We start from the raw sequence: 20,103 nt of genomic DNA on the forward strand, positions 1-20,103 counted from the left end.
CAGTAAAGAAGATGAGAGATGTGAAGTGGTCATTGAATGAGGCAATACAGAAGTCATTAGTGCCCTGGACAGGCAAAAACCAGCTCACAGTGAGAAGTGGCTGGCAGGTAGGAGAGGAGATAGGACTGTTTTTAAATGGGTCTCGGGGCTTGGAGAAGAGCTTTGGGCTGGAGATAGATTTGGAATTCATCTATTTATAGGTTACCATTGAAGCCATGAGCTAGGGGTTAGAGTGAGTAAGAACAGAAGCTGAACTAGGACCATGCCTTGAAGAATTCTGTGGTTACTCTGAGGTAAGGAAATGTATGTACACAGAAATAGCTAAGAGTAGGCAAAAAAAAAACAAGACTGGTGTTACATAACCCAAGAGAAAAGATTGTATTGAGAAGAGCCAATGGCAGGGAGGGTTGGAAGCTGCTGAAAGGTAAACTGTGGTGCCTAAAAAGGGCCATAATGAGATTCAGTGACTTCATACAAATCATGGATGACCAGGGATGATGGAGAGTGGAAGCCAGGCTGGGGTGGGAAACAGCAGAGACAATTTTTAGAGCATTCTGGTGGTGAAAAAATGGAGCTCTGTAAAGGGTGTTGATGAAGGAATATTTTAAATAAGAGAAATAGCAAAGCATGTTTAGAAGCTAAAAGTAAGGCTCTGAGAAAAAGGATAAAGAGCTAAGGGAAGAAGAGATAGCCAGCTGTGGAAGATTCCTGAGAAGCAAGTGAAAGGAACCTGGTTGCAGTGGTGGGAGGAGTTGGCCATATGAAAAGCCACATTCCAGGTGTGCATTCTTGTATATCACATGCTACTGATTCAGTGCATAACAAGCTGCTTTTGCTGTAGGAAGGCAAGGATGGGGGCTAACTCAAATACGTGAATACTTGAAATGGAAATGAAAATACTTAAGATATTTTCCAAAGGAAACAATGGAAAGAAAAATCAGCAACTCATAAAAATACCTGTGGGAAAAAATAGCTTACGGGCAGGGAGGGAGATTGGGCCAGCAGCTGGACCTGTGCACATGATGAATTTTATAACTATGGAATTCTAAAACTGAAATACACAGCTAGAGAAATTTTTACAGAGAGAACACACCAGTAGAACCAGCATGCAGATCAAGAGCCAGGATGGGACCAGCACCCTATACCCACATGGGGACTGCTCTCTTGACTTTGAATGATGCAGGTCTGTTTGCCTGCTTTGGGTCTTTACCTAAATGGAATCATACTCTCTGCATGATTTTGTATCTGACCTTGTGCCCTATTTTTGTGGAGGTCTGCAAGATGCATCCATGATGTTGCGGCTAGTTGCAGTTTGTTCACGTCCTGCTGCCCAGAGGGTGCACATGCACACTGAGAGCTCCCTGAATGCTCTTGAGTGAATTGTGAAAGAAGCAAGTAACTTCTTCATATTATTATTAAAGATTTATTTTTATTTATGCATACAAGAACTGGGGTGTAGCCAGAGATGCACGGGGTGGGGGTGTGGGGGGAGATGAGAGGATTCACCAGAGACAGAGTGTGGAGCAGAAAGGGCGGTTTGACTGAAATACACTGCTGGGAGAGCATCAGGGGAGAGCATCAGGGGAGACAGGAGAGGTCCTCTGTGCTATGTGGATCAGCTCCCTGACTGGGGATCGAACTCAGTGCCACAGTGGCTGCAGATAGCTTCATAGTGCTGCGACTTAACCCCTTGCGCCACCAGGGAGGCCCAGTAGAACTGGTATTGATCATAGGAACCTAGTTTGTTTCAGGATTCTGGGACAGATATCTGTCTCAACTGTTATCTGAATTGAACAAAGCCAGACACATGATGTGCAGCACTGCTGCAATTCCTCTGGGTCCAATAAATACAAAGAGGGGAATCAGCTAGGGTGCCTCTTGGCCTGACTGAGGATCTGGCAGGGGGTGGTTGTGGGAGAGAGCAAATCTGCAAAGCCCTGGATGAAGTCCATGCACTGAAGCTGTGCGATGTCCTCAGAATGTTCTTAAATGTATAAAACAGGTGACTGCCCTCTAAATCAGCCCACACTCACTCTTGAGTGTGTACTATCACAATAAAGTTTCATTTCTAACTGACTATAAAAAATAAATGCATAAAGCAAAGTACACAGGAAGACAAAGAAAACCAATTGCACTGTAATGTAGTTAGCAAAAACACTTTTAAAAGAAATGTATACTTAACACTACTTGTTCTACTTGGAGTCTAAATAACTACTGCAATTTCAAAGAAGCAATGAGTGTATAATTTCCAGACACCTGCCATCATCTGTAATGTAATGTGAAACTACCTTTGATTTATATTGGTGAACAAGTCACCAGTACTGCCAATGCCACTGAGGTTTGGTGCTCACATTTGTAAATAAAAAGCACGCTGAATTCAGTCACAATTTGAGGAAAATAGGGTGGTACGACTTTTTCCCCATCCATGTTCATATACCCTCTGCAATCTATACCAGAGCCTCGTGCACATCAGGGTAAAACCCCTTAGCTTTGTTTTTTTTTAAGATCTATTTATGCACACAAGAGCTGGGGTACAGGCCAGAGATGGGGGGTGAAGGGGGGGGAGAGGATTCACCAGAGACAGAGTGGGGAACAGAACAGGCAGATTGACCGAAGTACACTGCTGAGGGGAGCAGCAGGCGAGTCAGGAGAGGTCTGCTGTGCCATGTGAGTAGCTGCTGTGCCTTGTGAGTAGCTCCCTAGCGGGCCGGGGACCGAACTCCTGCTGCAGAGGCTGCTGATTGCTTCATAGTGCGGTGCTTAACCCCTTGGGCCACCAGGGAGGCCCAAAACCCCTTAGCTTAATCTACTGGTGCAAAAATGCTTGAGGTGACTGCAAAGAAGGCTTTATTTTTAAATGCAGAGAAGAAAATGATGAAAAGGAGAATATTAACATCCCAAACTGTGCCTTTAATTTCTTTACACTTTGCAAAAGGTGGACTACGAAGTCAGTCTGGGCCACCTAGAAGTCAAGGAAAGGGTTCTGTCCAGTACTGTCGCATCTGAAAACTTTGATGGGCAATCTCTGGCCCAGTCCAAAATCCCACGGTGTCCCGAGTTTCCAGGGCCCATCAAGGCCAGCCCCGCCGAGCTCTCCTGCCGGCTCCCACACAATGGTCCCCTCCCGTCCCTCGCCACCTGCCAGGTGCAAACCAGTCCCGGCTGCTGAGAAAAGGGCGGCCTCCACCCTGCCAGCGAACCTGGGCGGGCGACGCCTCTTCAAGTCCAAGACCGAAATCCCTTGCGCTCGGAGGTGACGTCGCCCCCGCCCTCGGAGCCAGTCCCTAAGCCCCACCCACTCTGCCCCCTCTGCCGTCCGAAAGGGCTTTTCTCTAGGCGTTTTTCACGGGCTAGCTTCCTCGCCCACGAAGCATGCCCCTCTGGCTCGCTGACGAGCTCCTAAGGAGCCCGCTAGCGGGAGTGACGCAAAGTGAATTGTATTTTGTACAAACGAGCGCGGTTTCTCACGGCCCACAGGCGCGCGCGGCCCAGGATCCCAGGCCGGAGGCGGTGCTCTGCGCATGCGCCGCTTCCCAAGCCCGCCCCCAGCAAGGCCTTCTAAACGCGTCCTTCCGCCGCCCTCCCCCTCTCGCTCCTTCCCGCCGCCATCGCGCTGTGTGCGCTTACCTCTTCCCCGCCATGGTAAGTGTATCCGTTGTCATCGGCGCCGCGGTGAGTTCTCGAGGCCTGATGTCTCCGCGAGTTCGCCGGGGCTGCCAGCTACGTGGAGAGGCGGGAGCCTTTCTGGGCTTTTTTAGAAGCAGGTCGGGTTTAGCCACTGTTAAGGCCATCAGCCTGGTGGCAGTCGAGCACCCGGGGGAGGGCGGGATGTGCCCGCGCTGGAGTTTCGGGGCTGCGCGCTCTGATCCAGGCTGGGCAGGGATTCTTGCCATTTTTTTGGTCTATGCCCGGAATGAACTGTGATTCTGGGGCAAAGAGAGGAGTCGGACTACCCCACCCCACCCCCAACCCCATCGTGGCCAGACGCGCCGCGCATGGAGAAGGAAATATAGGCAGCGGGTTTTCGGTAGGTTTTTTAACTTGGCGGCCAGGAGTATGTGGATATTGTGAGCTTACAGGACATTTTAGCCTTTCAGGGACTGGAGCGTCACCACGTGGAAGCCCCTGGAATAAGGGGTGTGGTGTGAGCCTCTGCTGTTGGCGCGTTCTTCCGTAGAGTGCCCGCTTCGTACAGCTGCTTCTGTGAGCCTGGAGAGAGGGGTGTAGGCTCTGCCTTATTTCTGTTATGCAAGGGTGTGCTGGGCTGACCAAAGGTTACAAAGCCAAAAAGATGCAACGGGAAATTGGGGGAAGTCCTTGAAGTGACACTTCTGTTTAATAGAATTTATGCCCAAATGGTCAGTGCAATAGAGTAGATTTACTGAATGTCAGGTCCTGAGCAAATTTTAATTACTCTGGTATAGACCCTTGGAAGTAGGTGGCCCTGTTAAACTAAAGCAAGAAGGAAACTCATTGACTTTAAAATGATAGGTGGTTCTGGTAAATTGAAAGCTGCTTTCTATCCTAAAAACTAAGCTCTCCAACGATCCCCAATGTGGTCCTCTATTAGTGATGTCAGCAGGAAGGACTGGAAGGAAGGTGCCCCCAGCCCTGGAGAGAGAGAACTTGGGTTTGAATCCCAACTCTGCACTTAATACTCTATACTTGTATTTGTACAGAGTTGTGAGGAACAAAGCAAAAGGCATGATGTGTTTAGGATTGAGCAGGGTGGCTTTTGGTGTGTACATTAAGTATTCAAATGTTGTTGAAGTTCCTGACTTGGAATCAAGTGAGCCAAGTGGTGCTATTGTCTCAACTGCCTGCATTTCCTTCCCAGTCTTCTCACAAGACTTTCAGGATCAAGCGATTCCTAGCCAAGAAACAAAAACAGAACCGTCCCATTCCCCAGTGGATTCGGATGAAAACTGGTAATAAAATCAGGTAAAGACACACAGCTCTGGCTTGTTTTTGGTTGAATTTAGGTTTAACTATTTTTTCCCCCATAATAATTACGCAATTGCGAAGGTTCTCGGCAATCCAGTTCATCCTGAATCAGTATTCTGAACTAATGGGTTTCTAGAGCGCCTCCAGCTGGGTTTAGGGGCAAGGCACTCCTCCAATGTTTATAAGATTCCTGCATGTCTTGGGTTTGAGCCAAGCATAAGGTGAAAGGTTGTCTCATTACATCCAGTGAGAAAGACTATGTTGCTTGCCCCACCCAATCCATTTTTGAAGTGATAAAATTTTTCTAACAAAAGTTTTCCCTCTACTGCAGAAGTGGGTGAACTGGTGGTTTTGGAAGAAAGACTACTAGAATTCCTACAAGGATCTCCAGAGTCATCTGGGCCAACTCTAGGCTTCTGCGTGCCTCTTCCCCCTTGGGATAGGTCTTGAAGGGACCAAAAGTGAGCATCAAAAGTCAGTGAGATTTGCCCCGGGGCTCACAGCGGCAGCCCTGTGTGTTTAGAACATTCAGAACTTTCAAAAGTATTTTATTGTCTGGCTAGAAGTAATTAAACCCAGGAGACAACAAAGGGGGGAAGGAGCAAACAGTTATTTCCAAAATTCTTATTTACAAAGCACTTTTAAGGCTGATTTGATTGTATGGTAAATCTAAGTGGAATTCTGTTGCTGATAGGAAGGCTAGGATGTGCATGACCAGAGCTAAAATCACGGGCCTGTTGCTTAAGCATATTGCTATGCGTACGGCATGTCTTGCTGTTCTTACAGGTGCAGCTCAGGTTTAAAACCCATGGTACTGCATCACGCCGTATTAAGAAAGGAGCACTGAGTCACTTGGCTAAGTGGTTTGTTCAGCAGCTCAACCCTTCTACAAGTTTGGTGGACTTCTTTTGAGGGTATTGGACATCCACAGTGAAGCTCTCGTTTGAATGTAGAACATGAGCATCAGTTACTGTCTTATCCCCATCCATGATGGTGGGGCCTGCTTTTATAGATTGTTAGTGAAATTGTGTATATAAAGCCCAGAGAAAAGTCAGTGAAGGGTATTTGCAACTGTCAGTTATCAATATTAGTCTCTTGCTCTTAGTCTGCTAGAACCGGGAGGTCTTTTGTGTTTGGTTCTCTTGGCCCAGAGAATTGGCACATGCGGGTCATTTTCCTATTGCCTGACTTGTCCTCCAACTTAAAAGATGTGTTGAAAGCAGGTTGCAATTACAGTGCTTCATTTTGTGGAAGTACTGACATTATCCTGCTGAAAGAAAATCTGTGTTGGTCTTTTTTGATTTTGCCTTTATGAGGGTAAAATCGTGAGGTAGACATGGACAACCCTGAATTGGCCTTAACTCTGCAAATCACTTGTTTTGGTATTGAAATCACTGAGATGGTTAATCTTATTTTAAAAAGTATGGAGGAGCTTTTTTTTTTTTTAATGTGTGTGTGTGCTAATAACTCTACTGTAGATGACTTGTTGATATAGTGTGGGAAGGAGGAGGGGCTTATGTCTGCCTGTCTCTACCCCAGTCTATTAATCAAGTGCGTACACTTGGAAGAGGGAGCACTTCCCTACTACTACTGCCTCAATTAAGAACCCTCCAGGGTGTTTTCCTAGCCTGGGATCATTTTGAGAGGTAAAAATTTGATTTGACTAGTTTTTAAATACAACTAGCAAATCATTTTTACTTTCCAAAAAGAGTTCCACACTTGAAGGAAAAACAACCCTTTGCCTTTCAAGGATTTTATGGTATATAAAAGGAAAGTTTGAATGCATGTGCAGCTGCATTGTCTTGACAGCCTTTGTAACTTGCATTTTCCTCCTATGTAGGTACAATTCCAAGAGGAGACACTGGAGAAGAACCAAGCTGGGTCTGTAAGGAATCGCACGGAGATGGCGCGCATATTTATGCTGTTGAGATCAGTAGCATCTACCATGTCAGTAAAAACATCACTGCTTTGTGGACTTGTGTTCTCTTGGTACACCTCTGTACCTGGCTCTGTAATAAATATGTGAGCTGTTTGAATGGCTGTTGTAGTCTGCTTTCTGAAATACTGAACTTCCCCCTCCTGTCAGGTCTCAGCACTGTCTGCTAAAACTGCAGTAATGGAAATACTCTTCTGGAGACCAGGTGCTTTTAGAGAATGGCTAGGGTGAGAAAGTGATTTAATTTAAAATTTAATTCTGATTAGATAGCTCCATGTGGCTAGTGACTCTTACCCCTTCTGTCATGGGATGTGTGTGGGCGGCACACTCAGGGTGCCAGTCCTCAGCAGGAGTCCCTGAACCAGGGGTTGGTAAATGGTTCTGCTGCCTGTGGACTAAATGTCCACATTTTTTTAAATTCAGGAAGGAATCTGCATTTTTCCTTTGAAAAGAAATCAAGATTTTTTGCTATGGGCATTTATCTTTTATCCAGGTAATGGTTTATAGCACTAGGTTTCGGGGTACAGGTTCACACTTCAAAAATATGTTAGCACACAATGCCCACCATCAAAGTACCCATAACCTACCCTCCACCTCCCACCCCCCACACACCCTCAGTTTGTAGTCAGAATCCAAGGGTTTGATTTGGTTTTGTCTGTTACTTTGCTGTTTCTTTACTTTTTTAACTTTATTATAGGAGAGTTTTATTCCCTCATTGATACAATATTTAGAGGGGTCAGATTGTGCTCAGTGCAAGACAGCCGTTTGCCAGTTGTATACTCCCCATCAGTATGTACAGCTAAAGGGGACTGCTTGGATCATCTTCAAAGTCATCTGGCAGAGGCCATGGTATGTTTGGGGCTCAAATGCCAGAGGCAGTGCTGAGCCCATTATCTCTTGGCTTCATGCCCTCTGGGAACATGGGGACCCCCAGCAGGTCATCTTAGTCCTGCCATCCCTTCCCAGAGTTCTCGCAGAGGCTGGGGGAGCTGAGTGGCACCACCTTCCTGCAAGCAGCCCTGTCTCTGCTATCCCCAAGAACAGACTGGTAATACAGAGGGGGTGGCTGAGGTGCTCTGCACCACATCTCAGGAACCCAAGGCTGGCCCAGTGCCTGGGGCCGCAGCACTGAAGACAAAGAGCCCCAGAACCTTAATGCAGAGAGCAGTCTTGCCAAGCCCACTGGAGTCAGGGAGTTTACAGGCCACCAAAGAGCTCAAACACTTGTTTGCTCAGACCATGGGGCCCCATCAGTCTGCTCATCTCACCCACACTGGGTCACCCCACTCCCAATCTACCCCAGCAATTAGTCCCCAGGTTTGGAGATCTCCCAGGAGGAGTGAAGAGTAGGCCTGGCTTCCTCACAACGGGGATGACTGGTAGCTGGGGCTAGAGCAACAGGGCACGGTGCCCAGGTGTTCCCCTGTCCTGTTGTGACCCTGGCATGGTGCAGGATGGGCCCACCAGGATGATGGCATTGTTTATAGTTCACAAACAAGTGAAACCTGGCATTTTTTTTTTTTTAAAGATTTATGTACGCACACAAGAACTGGAATACAGGCCAGAGGTGTGGGGGGGGGGTGCGGGGGGTCGGTGGCGGGTGAGAGGATTCGCCAGAGACAGCGGTGAACAGAACAGGCAGAATGAAACACACTGCTGAGGGGAGCAGTGGGCAAGACAGGAGAGGTCTGCTGCTCCATACGGGTAGCTCCCTGGCTAAGGATCGAACTCTGCTGCAGTAGCTGCAGATAATTTCACAGTGCTGTGCTTAACCCCTTGTGCCACCAGGGAGGCCCTCCTCTGGCATTTCTGACACCATAATTCCTTCCAGTTCCATGTTACTGCAAAGTTCATTTTTTATAGCTAAGTAGTATTCCATTGTATATATTAGATAATGTATATCTATATTCACAGAGAGATGCATAAAACCCATCTTCCAAAAGAGTATTTTGACAGTTCAAATTTACTGTGTCTTTATGTGGCACACACTGTTCCTAGGTACTCGGGTTTAATCGGTTGAGACAGGCCTACTGTATGTTAGGCTAATGATAGGCCAATATATGTGCCACAGCAAATGTCTGGAAAACGTGGGAGGGAATAAAAGTGCCCCAGTTATCTGTGGAAATAGGGTGAAACTGCAGCCAGGGAAAGGGGACCAAGTTTGGATAACCCCCAGCCCAGTGTGTAGGGAACCTGTGCTGGACTGAGCTGAGAAGACAAGTGGCAGTGCTGTGTGTCACGCGCAGCAAGTAGTTGGTAGTCATGGGGTGGCACCCCCTGTGAGGGGATCCCTACCTACCATCACACTCACCACTGCTTGCCACAGCTTTGAAGAGTGAGTTAGAGAATACCAGCCAACCCAGGAACCTAGAAGGTGCCAACAGATTTTTGGAAGACATTAACTTTGAGGAGCTCCTAGATTTCAAATATTTTCCCTAATTGCATCCATGTTTCCCTAAGATTCAAAGACAGCTGCCACTGTGTGAATAGCAGTTGGTAAATGTTAACATGCCAAAAATGTCAAAAAGCAGAGGGACCTGATACAATTCATTGGCAATCACAGGACGTGGAAATAATGTTCAGAGAATTACAGATCCCTCAGCCTCTCTGTCCAGGGTAGGTGGCGACATCCTCACTGGGCCTAGGGAAATTGTGAGGCTAGAGTCACACTAATGGCAGAATGAGCTTTCCCTCCAGACTGACTAGTTAGGGTTAGAATGGAGAGGGGGAACGAAAAGGCCTCAAGCTTGCTTTCTGGTTACAGTGCCTCTTCACCAGTTTGTCCAACTGCCAGGATTTGTTTTCTGTGAAGGACTGCATCCGGGCATCCTGAAGGGAGGACTGGGAGATGGGACTTATTTCAGATGACATACCTGCTAGATGTGGTGCCTAAGCAGACGTGCGGTAGAGCCTGTGAGGATAACTGGCCAGCCCTTGATGGCTTGCGAGAAGCAGACGCAGCAGGACAGGGCCCTTTGGAGTATGAAGATTCAAATTCTGCATTTTTCCATCCCACTGCTGCAAGCCTCGGTGTCCTCAACTGCAAAGTCCCACGCCTTCCTCAGAGGCTGACAAGGTGTCATGCTGGCCTAGAGGGCTTTTGATCCGCTGCCTGATTGTAGGAAAGGGGGATGAGGAATGGGGGAGTGCTGCACCTCCCCCTGCAGTGACCCTTAGGGCTAATGGCTTTCGCCAAGGTCCCTAGGTCCGGCTGGGCAAGGAACCAGCACGCAGGGGGAGAACAGCAAAACTCCCTGAAGCAGGGGGAGAACAGCAAACCCCCCCGAAGACATAGATAAGAGGGAAGCCTGTTGAAAGATAACGACCCCAAGGAGCCACTACAGGAATGCTGACTGCAAGGAACCTTATCTCACCTTCTCAAGGCCCACAAACTTCATTCTAATACAACTGTCTCTCTAAAATCTTTTCTCTTTCTAAAATCTTTTCTTTTTCTCTGTCTAAAAAGGTCATTGGTTTGCTGATTAAAAAAGAACATACGAAATCTAATAACTAGGCTAATTCAAATGAAACATTACTAAACTCTGTGTATGAATAGAACTGTTAGCTTAATAATTTCTCTTGTATGCTTAGCCTTGTTAGTATTAATCTTAATGATAAAAATATTACATTGTGAAAAGTAAAACTCACCCGTGCTAATTAATAGTACTTTAGTGGTAGTGAGTAGTTAAAACAAAAAGTAATCATATAAAACAAAAAGAAAAATTAATAGCCTAACTACTTAGGAATGCGCCTGGGTCCAGATGTAAATCACTGCCCTGTCAATGATAAGCTAAACCTATAAGCAAGCGGATTTCTTCACTGATGTTCGCCATTCCTATGCCTTTAGAAAACATATATATACTGGTCACCAACTCAAAGAAAATTACACTCAGATTTTCACTCTCTTGAAGTGTGTCTGTTTGTCATTTCTTTCACCGACGCCCTGACCACCCTGCACGCTTCTCTCAACCCTGAGGCGGCCTCATCGTCTACTGCTGTGCTGGTCCGCGGCAGGGGAGGTGAGCAGAATTAAAGTGTGGGTATGGCTACCTCCCTAGCTGACCTGTGCTCAAACAACGCAGAGAGCGAGGAGAGCAGGGAAGGCAGGTGGTCATGGGAAGGCAGGCAGAGCCGACTGCAGTCGATGCACCATGTCGGTGGCTGGCTAGATGCCATTTCCCTTCCAATTGCAGAATTCAAATTCGGAGAATGGAGTAACCCCTCGAGGCCTGGGAAAGGAGGCAGGGTGATGGGAGGGGAGAGTTAAAATCCTGGGCCTTGCACTCAGACCTGCGGCTAAACCCTAGCTCCGTCACTGAACCAGCTGCAGAAACTTGGTCTCTTAGGAGGATTATCTGAAATCAGACCTGAGTACTCGAGGTTGGTAAGTCTTGAATGGCAAGGCCTGGCAAGGGTAAATTCTACCAGTTGTTCCATTTTACAGATTAAAGAAAATTCTGCAACTCATACCTGCTAAGAGCATCTCAGTTGCAGTGCTGAACGAGCCAGGTAGCTGCCAGATTGAACGGGGAGTAGATTGTGTAAACTCTTGGAAAGAATGGTGAGAAACAGTAACCATTTCCATTTCCCTGATGACTATTCTGGAAATGACTATCAAGCCCCGTTTCTGCAGAGCTCTGGTGGGTGTCTGGGGAGCCAGAGGCAAATATGATCTGCAAGGGCATCACCGTCCACACGGTGTCCTCAGGCATCTGTGTGTGGGCATCATGTAAGGGTGTGCCTTGAGGGTGGCAAATCCTCCTCAGAGAAAATTAATTGGGCTGAACTAAATAAGTGATCTCATTCATTCTTCATCGGAAGTGATTTTGCCCCCCAGGGGACATTTGGCAATGTCTGGAGACATCTCTAGTTACGACTGCTGGGAGGAGAAGTACCCCTGGCTGGCAGCTGGTGTGGAGAGGCCGGGAAGGCTGCTAAGCAATCCTGCAATGCACAGAATAGTCCCTCCCAACAAAGATTTAACTGGCCCAAAATAAGCGGTGCTGAGCTTAAGAGATGCTGGTGTAACAGCACCTCAGCCTGCCAGCGTGAGCAGTTGAAGACACAAATCTGCTCGGCACGTCACTTCCCCTTCCACCACTTCTTCCACACTGCTGTTAGAGTAAATCCCACTCCTTAAAGGGGCCTCCCTGGTGGCACAGGGGATAAAGTCTCAGGGCTGTCAAGCTGTCACCAGGCAGGGAGCTGACCCACATGGTGCAGCAGACCTCTCCTTTCTTGCCCGCTGCTCCCCTCAGCCGTGTATTTCAGTCAGTCTGCCTGTTCTGTTCCCCACTCTGTCCCTGGTGAATCCTCTCACTGCCACACCTCTGGCCTGTACCCCAGCTCTTGTATGCATAAATAAATAAATATTTTTAAAAACATTAAAAATAAAGTATAACCATAGGGGAAAGCGACAGCTGGGTGTACAGTAACTCTCTGTACTATTCTTTTAACTTTTCTGTAAATCTAAAGCTAGTCTAAAATAAATCATATATTTAAAAATAAAATAGGGCCTCCCTGTTGGCGCAAGGGGTTAAGCACCGCACTATGAAGCAATCTGAAGCCTCTGCAGCACGAGTTCGATTCCCGGCCAGCCAGGGAGCAACCCACATGGCACAGCAGACCTCTGTCCTGTCTCACCCACTGCTCCCCTCAATAGTGTATTTCAGTCAGTCTGCCTCTTCTGTTCCCCACTCTGTCTCTGGTGAATCCTCTCACCCCCTGCGTCTCTGGCCTGTACCCCAGCTCTTGTATGCGTAAATAAATAAATATTTTTTTAAAATAAAATAAAATAACTAACCCAACTAAACACCTAAGCCAAGGAGGGGTGACACCGATGCATTAAATGTTCAAGGGTGATGTTCCAGGAGGCATGCTGGTATGTTTATAAATACCCAGAAGCTGTGGAGTCCCACCGATGATATCTACATCATCAACACCGTTCTTAAAATATGTCTATATGGCTTGGTTCCCCCGTGGTGGACAGAGAAAAATGTTCTATTTGCGGATTGTCCACTTTCAGCTCCCACCCCGTAGGTGTTTTTATTTACCGCTAGGGGGCAGCAGAGCGATGGGACGGCTCAGAGCTAGGCGCTGGGAAGGCCTGGGTTTCCATGTCAGAGGTTTCCCTTGGCGGTTGGATGACTTTAGGGGAATTACTTAACTTCCCTGAGTATGACTAAATGAGGATTAGTAATACCGTGCTACAGGCTTGCTGTGACAAATGCCATGGTGTTTCAAAAGTTGCTGGTCTGTTTTGGGGATTTAGTTATCTTTAACTATAACCAATAATTGATATTTTTTTCTTCTCCTTCTTCCCTTCCTCCTTCCCTCCCTCCATCCCTCCTTCCTTGCTTTTTCTTTCTTTTTTTACCAGATCAGGAAGGGGCAAGACAGTTTCTGTTTCAGCAGCCTGTTAACAGTAAGCCACACTCATGCAGGTCTTTAGGCCCAAACTGAAAGGGAATGAATAGCAAATAAACTGCTCTAAGAATTTCTAATTTCTTTTTTTTTTAAAGATTTATTTATTTGTTTATACAAGCACTGGGTACAGTCAGAAGCGCGGGAGGGTGAGAGAATTCACCAGAGCCAGAGCGGGGAGCAGAGCAGGCAGAGGGACCGAAGGACACTGCTGAAGGGAGCAGCGGACGGCAGGAGAGGTCTGTGCGCCATGTGGGACCCTCGCCGGTGGCCAGGGATCGAACCAGAGCTGCAAAGGCTGCGGGCAGCCTCGCAACACAGCATTCAACCACTGTGCCACCGGGGAGGCCCAGACTTTCTAATTTCTTCAGGAAGTAGAAGTCTGGAGCCCAGTGTTAGTCTTAGGAAAAAGTAAAAGTTCCCAAGAAGAGGAGGATGTTCATGCCCAAATAGGAAGAGTCAAGAATAACAACCAGAGCCTCCCTGGTGGTGCAAGGGGTTAAGACGTAGCCTATGAAGCTTCCACAGCCTCTGCAGCACGAGTTCCATCCCGGGCCAGGGAGCAACCCACATGGCGCAGCAGACCTCTCCTGACTCAACCGCTGCTCGCCTCAGCAGTGTATTTCGTCAGTCTGCCTGTTCTGTTCCCTGCTCTGTCTCTGGTGAATCCTCTCTCTCTCTCTCTCTCTCTCACACACACACACACACACCCAACCTCTGGCCTGTATCCCAGTTCTTGTATGCATAAATAAATAAATCTTAAAAAAAAGAATAATGTGCAATCAACTCTCAAGCTATAACAAGAGATGAAATCCTGCCATTTGCAGCAACACCGAGGGACCTCAAAGGCAGTGTGTTTAGTGAAAGAAGACAAAGAGACCATATGATTCCAATCATGTGTGGAGGATAAAACTAATGACAAACAAAACAAACTCTTAGACTCTCAGAACATAACGCAGGTTACCAGAATGGAAGGGAGAAAGAAGGTAGGTAAGTCAGGTAAAAGGGGTCAGCTATGTTTGGTGAAGGATAGAAACTAAACTTTTCCGTGGTTAGCATGGTGGAATCTATACAGATGTTGATTTATAAGGCTATGCACCTGAAACCTATACAATGTTATAAACCAATGTTACTTCAATATTTTTTTTAAGGAATTACATTCATTCATTTAACAAATATTTGTGGAACACGTGCCAGTCTGTGTGCTGACTGCTGGGGGTACAGAGGGGATGGCAAGGTGTGGACACTGCCCCGAGTACCTCCAAATCTAGTCCAGTCGCCACACACTGGCCCCCCTGCAAGTTTCCTGATGTAACACTTGTGTGCCACGCATACCTATATTTTTACTTTATTTCATTACTGAGTATTTTCATGACCCACTAATAGGTTGCATGTAGAGTTTGAGAAACACTGATCTAGTCAGAGAAAATGACTCATGGACAATCACCACACAGAGCTATTCGCGTGGTGGAAGAGAAGCACACAGAGGGATTGAGGGAAGCATCCTGAAGACAAGGATTTTAAATAAAAAAAGGTTTAGTTAAGGGCCTCCCTGGTGCGCAAGGGGTTAAGCACAGCACTGTGAAGCTATCCGCAGCCTCTGCAGCACCACTTTGATCCAGGGAGCTACCCACATGGCGCAGCAGACCTTTCCTGTCTTCCCCGCTGCTCCCCTCAGCAGTATATTTCAGTCAGTCTGCCTGTTCTGTTCTCCACTCTGTCTCTGGTGAATCCTCTCACCACCATCCCCCGCATCTCTGTACCCCAGTTCTTGTATGCATAAATAAATAAATCTTTTAAAAAAAAGGTTTAGTTACGGCTGATGTCAAAACAATATATATCCCTAGTGTGACATGTCATCTTATGTTTTTTATTCACCAAAGTAAAATTCATATATTTATAATATGCATGCACATAATTTAATATATAATCTGAGGGTCCCAGAATGGTAACATTTTTTTAAGATTTATTTATTTATTTTATACAAGAACTGGGGTACAAGCCAGATGCGCAGGAGGGTGATAGGATTTACCAGAGACAGAGCGAGGAACAGAACAGGCAGACTGACCAAGTACATTGCTGAGGGGAGCAGTGGGCACGACAAGAGAGGTCTGTCGTGCTATGTGGGACCCTCCCGGCTGGCCAGGATGGATCTGGCACTGCAGAGGCTGCGAACAGTTTCACAGCTCGGTGCTCAACTGCCTGTGCCACCAGGGGAGGCCCAGAATGGTAACATTTTTTACAAACAAAAGCTTCTGCTTCAAAAGATAGCTTTTCACTTACATTTGAAGAACACTAGACAGATAGTATCTTTTTCTATTATCTATTGCTGTGTAACAAATTCTCCCAAAACATCATGGCCTAAAACAAACATTTAGTTTCCATGATTATTTTCTGGGCCAGGATCTTGGGCAGGCCTTGGCCGGGCTGTAGGGGCAGTGGGGCCTGGAGGATCCATTCCCAGGGCGGCTCTTGCATTCACATGCTGAGCACCTCAGTGTTCCTTGGCCCCTCTCCCTCCACAAAATATCTCATCTCCCAGGGCCACGCTATAGTCCATTGCTTACGTGGACTGAGTGTTCCACAAGGCAAGGGCGAGCAGCTGCCAGTCTCTTAAGACCTGGGCCCTGAAGGGGCAGCAGGACCAGCTTCATGGGTGTGTGACCGGCACAAGTCACACTGGGTGCTGTGCTTAGTTTAATGTCCTGCTTTTGCCATCTTGGATTTCTAATACATTTTTTAAAAGGGATCTCACATTTCCAGTTTGGGCCCTGCCCAGTATAGGACTTCGGCAGTGTTTTATGGCCCCAGGCAGCTATGGGACCCATCTGGATTCAAGGGAAGAGGCTATTGATCGCACTTGTCATTGGGAAGAGTACCAAAGAACTTGTGATTGTCTTTGCTCTGCATAGCCTTGGTGAGAAGGAGCAGAGTGTTATAATCGAGAAATCTGACACTCCTGGGGCCTCCCCTGTGGCGCAGCTGTTGAGCACTGGGCTGTGAAGCTGCCCGCAGCCTCTGCAGCGCCGGTTGGATCCCCTGCAGTTGCCGGTGAGGGTCCCACATGGTGCGCAGACCTCTCCTGCAGCACCCGCTGCTCCCCTCAGCAGTGTCCTCCATCTGTCTGCCTATTCTGCTCCCTGCTCTGGCTCTGGTGGATTCTCTCACCCTCCCGCGCTTCTGACTGTACCCAGTGCTTGTATAAATAAATAAAGTTTTAAAATAAAAAGAAGAAAGAAATCTGACACTCCTACAAAGCACCCGGAGAGAGAAGGCCCGTTCTGCCATCAGCGAGGTAGGAGGACACACCTCAACATTCTCGAGCACATCTTCGGACTAGGCTCCAAGAAGTGCCCCTTGGGCACTCCCAAGCGGCCCAGAGATTTGCCATGGAGATTCGTCACATCTGGTGTGCGCTTTGACTCCAGGCTTAACAAAGCTGTCTGAGCCAAAGGGATAAGAATGCCCCATACTGTGTCTGTGTGCACTTGTCTAGACACGTCATGAGGATGGAGATTCACCAAACAAACTATGTTGGCGATCTGTGGACCTGTCACCACTTTCAAAAATCTATAGACTGTCAGCGTGGGTGAGAACTACCTACTGGTTGTCAAAGTTATAAAACTGACCCCCCCCCCCAATCTGAAGTGTAGTTCCAGTTTTACAGCTACAGCTAGCGAGCCGTTAACAAACCATGTGAACTTTTGGGACTTTGGTTTTCTTTCACTTGAAATGAAGAAATTGGTTCTAAAATCACAAAAGTGTAGTGCCACATTTGTAACTCTCTAAATGTACATCTGATACGGTCTTCACCGGAAAGGCCTGAGAACGGACGGCAAAGGAGCTACCAAACCACCACGATTAGTTTAATCTGAAAGCCTGTGGACCCACATTCAAGGTCAGCTGCCTCCAGCTCCCACTTCTTCATTCCTCAACCCCCCACTATGACTATGAGGCTGATGCACAGTGCTGGGAGTGGGGGCTGGGCGGCAGTGATGAGCCACATCAACAGGGCTCATTTTTACAGCTCATGGTCTATAGTGCGGCAGGCTACTGGGGAGACAGCTGTACCCCAATGCTGAGTGCTGTGCTGAACGAAGTATCAGGTCCTTGGGACCCTATCCTGAACACGGGAGGGGCTGAGGGAGAACAAGTTGACCCCCACAGGCCAAAAGGGAAGTTAGGTTTGGGGGTGGAGTGTGGCGTGTTCTGATCCTCTAGAGGGGAAGCAGACAGCGGAGGGGCCCCGTCATGAGAAAGCTGGGACACTTTAGGGAACTGAAAGTGAGGCTCTGTGGTGGGAGTGCAGAAAGGAGACATGTTTGGGGGTGGTAGGAAAGGTTGCCAAGAAGTGGGGAGGGAAGTGACAATGGAGCTGGAGATATAAGTGGAGGCCAGATTGCTGGGAGCCTCTAAGCCTCAAGAGAAATAACTTGGATTTTGTCCTGAGGCCCAGAAAAACTTGGACTGGTTCAAAATTGGACAATGGCTTATCTGGTTTGGGTTTAAGAAACTACTGAGGTTAAAATGTAAACTGCTGAGATCAGACTGGTTGGGGGGGGTAAGGGGGGGCCAGGTTAGATTCTGATGAGAAGCTGCTGGTTGTAGTGAGAAATGGTGGTGATGGAGTGAAATGGATGGAGAAGAGAGATTTAGTAGAATCAACAAGACCTGGGGTGGAGGGCAGGGGAGGAGGAAAAGGGGGTGGAAAGGATGACATCCCCAATTTTAGATGGTGGTGCCGTTTACTGAGAGGGAAAGACCATGAGAAGCGCAGGTTTTCAGTGGGATCAGAGACACTGAGGCTTCAGTTCGGGGCATATTTACAGTTTGAGGTGTCTGTAAGACAACCAGGTGAAGACACCCAGTAGACAGTGGGGTGGCAGATATGCAAGCTACGATAGGACGGAGTGGGAGGGTTAAGGGAGAAGTTTCCCTTTGGCCGGGGAGCAATGGATTATTTGCAGCCTAACAGGAAGGAAAGCGAAGGAAGGACCGGTAGGAAGATAATGGGGTCAGTGTGAATAGTCAATGGATCCAAGCGCCCCAGGGCTAAGGATTCATTTTACTGAGAAGAGCCTGCCTAGATCCTACGGGATCTCAGCCGTTTACACTTTAACCTCAGCAGTTTCCTAAACCCAAACCAGATAAGCCATTGTCCAATTTTGAACCAGCACATGTTGTTCTGGGCCTCGGGACAAGATCCAAGTTGTCTCTCTCGAGGCTTAGAGGCTCCCAGGGATCTGGCCCCCACTTACATCTCGGGCCCCATCCTCACCCCCCACCCAGGGAGTCTAAACCTCCCTGGGGTTTAGACTATTTGAGTTGCAACACTTGGTTCTAACGCCTTCCAGTAGTGAGACCTTGGGCAAGTCACTTACTCTCCCTGAGCCTCAGCTTCCTTGATTGTAAAATGGGGAAATTGTGACAACGGACCTCACTATTATGAGAATCTACCTCTGATGATGAAGGGAGATAATCCACATGGTATGCTTACCAGTGTTCCTGACCGTAGTTAACACCACATCGATGGCAGCTGTTTGATCTGTGATCACAGGGGCACAGGAGGGAAGAAATGGGTGCATATGCAGACCAGTCCATGGGTATGGTTGTAGGAAGCTGAACAAATGTTTTCTAAGTGGTTTCTATCTTTTTGATGACATACAAGATGAGGTTATCTACTGGGGGACTACCTACTAGTGCCTCTGGGCATAGAAATGTCTCTCATGTGGCATTGACTAGGAGATAGGACAGTCATTCCTAAGGGAGGGTCAACAAACTGCCAGTCCCTTAAATCATCAAGATTTGCTTTCAAATAAATGTGAAAATGGAAATAGCAGAATGACTCATGATTTTGTAGCCTAGTACTAAAACTGGTAGAGAGCACATATTCAAAAATATCTGTTCATCTAATGTTTTTTTTCTGACCTAATTTTTATTTTACTTTATTTTGTAAAAGATGTATTTATTTATTTATTTATTTGTTTGTTTGTTTGTTTATTCATACAAGCACTGGGTACAGTCAGAAGCACGGGAGGGTGAGAGAATTCACCAGAGCCAGAGCGGGGAGCAGAGCAGGCAGAAGGACCGAAGTACACTGCTGAGGGGAGCAGCGAGCGGCAGGAGAGATCTGCGCGCCATGTGGGACCCTCCTCCGGTGGCCGGGGAGCAGCCGGGGATCGAACCGGCACTGCAGAGGCCGCGGGCAGCTTCGCAACCCAGTGCTCAACCGCTGCGCCACCGGGGAGGCCCTATTTTTTTTTTAATTTTTTAAATTTATACAAGAACCGGGGTACAGTCCAGATGCGCGGGACAGTGAGAAGATTCACCAGAGATAGAGAGGGGAACAGAACAGGCAGATGGACTGAAATACACTGCTGAGGGCAAGACAGGAGAGGTCTGCTGCACCATGTGGGTTTCTCCCCGGCCAGCCAGGATTGAACCCGCGCTACAGAGGCTGTGGACAGCTTCACAGTGCAGCGTTCAACTGCCTATGCCACCAGGGAGGCCCCTGATGTAATTTTTAATAAAGATTTATTTATTTATGCATACAAGAACTGGGGTGTAAGCCAGAGGTGCAGAGGGTGAGAGGATTCACCAGACAGAGTGGGGAGCAGAACAGGCAGATGTACTGAAATACACTGCTGAGGGGAGCAGCAGGCAAGACAGGAGAGGTCTGCTGCACCATGTGGGTTAGCTTCCTGGCCGGGGTTGGGAATCACTGCTGATAGCTTCATAGTGCTTAGACTTAACACCTTGTGCCACCAAGGAGGCCCCTGATCTAATTTTTTGTTTTTTTT

The 20,103-nt window shown here is 47.5% G+C and overlaps 1 protein-coding gene and 1 non-coding gene across 2 annotated transcripts; both read left to right on the forward strand.

Annotated features, from left to right (window-relative positions):
* Positions 1-3,531: 3,531 nt before the first annotated feature.
* On the forward strand, positions 3,532-7,011 carry RPL39 (ribosomal protein L39). The gene is made up of 3 exons (XM_037512019.2): positions 3,532-3,642; positions 4,838-4,941; positions 6,785-7,011. The coding sequence occupies exons 1-3, from the start codon at positions 3,640-3,642 to the stop codon at positions 6,831-6,833; spliced, it is 156 nt and encodes a 51-aa protein (XP_037367916.1). The 5' UTR covers positions 3,532-3,639; the 3' UTR covers positions 6,834-7,011.
* On the forward strand, positions 6,161-6,290 carry LOC119246828 (small nucleolar RNA SNORA69). The gene has a single exon (XR_005125579.1). It is a non-coding gene; the product is annotated as a small nucleolar RNA SNORA69 (small nucleolar RNA).
* Positions 7,012-20,103: the final 13,092 nt, after the last annotated feature.

The sequence above is a fragment of the Talpa occidentalis genome, unplaced genomic scaffold, assembly GCF_014898055.3.
Source record: "Talpa occidentalis isolate TD23 unplaced genomic scaffold, MPIMG_talOcc4v2.1 talOcc4.15, whole genome shotgun sequence".
NCBI classification, from domain to species: Eukaryota; Metazoa; Chordata; class Mammalia; order Eulipotyphla; family Talpidae; genus Talpa; species Talpa occidentalis.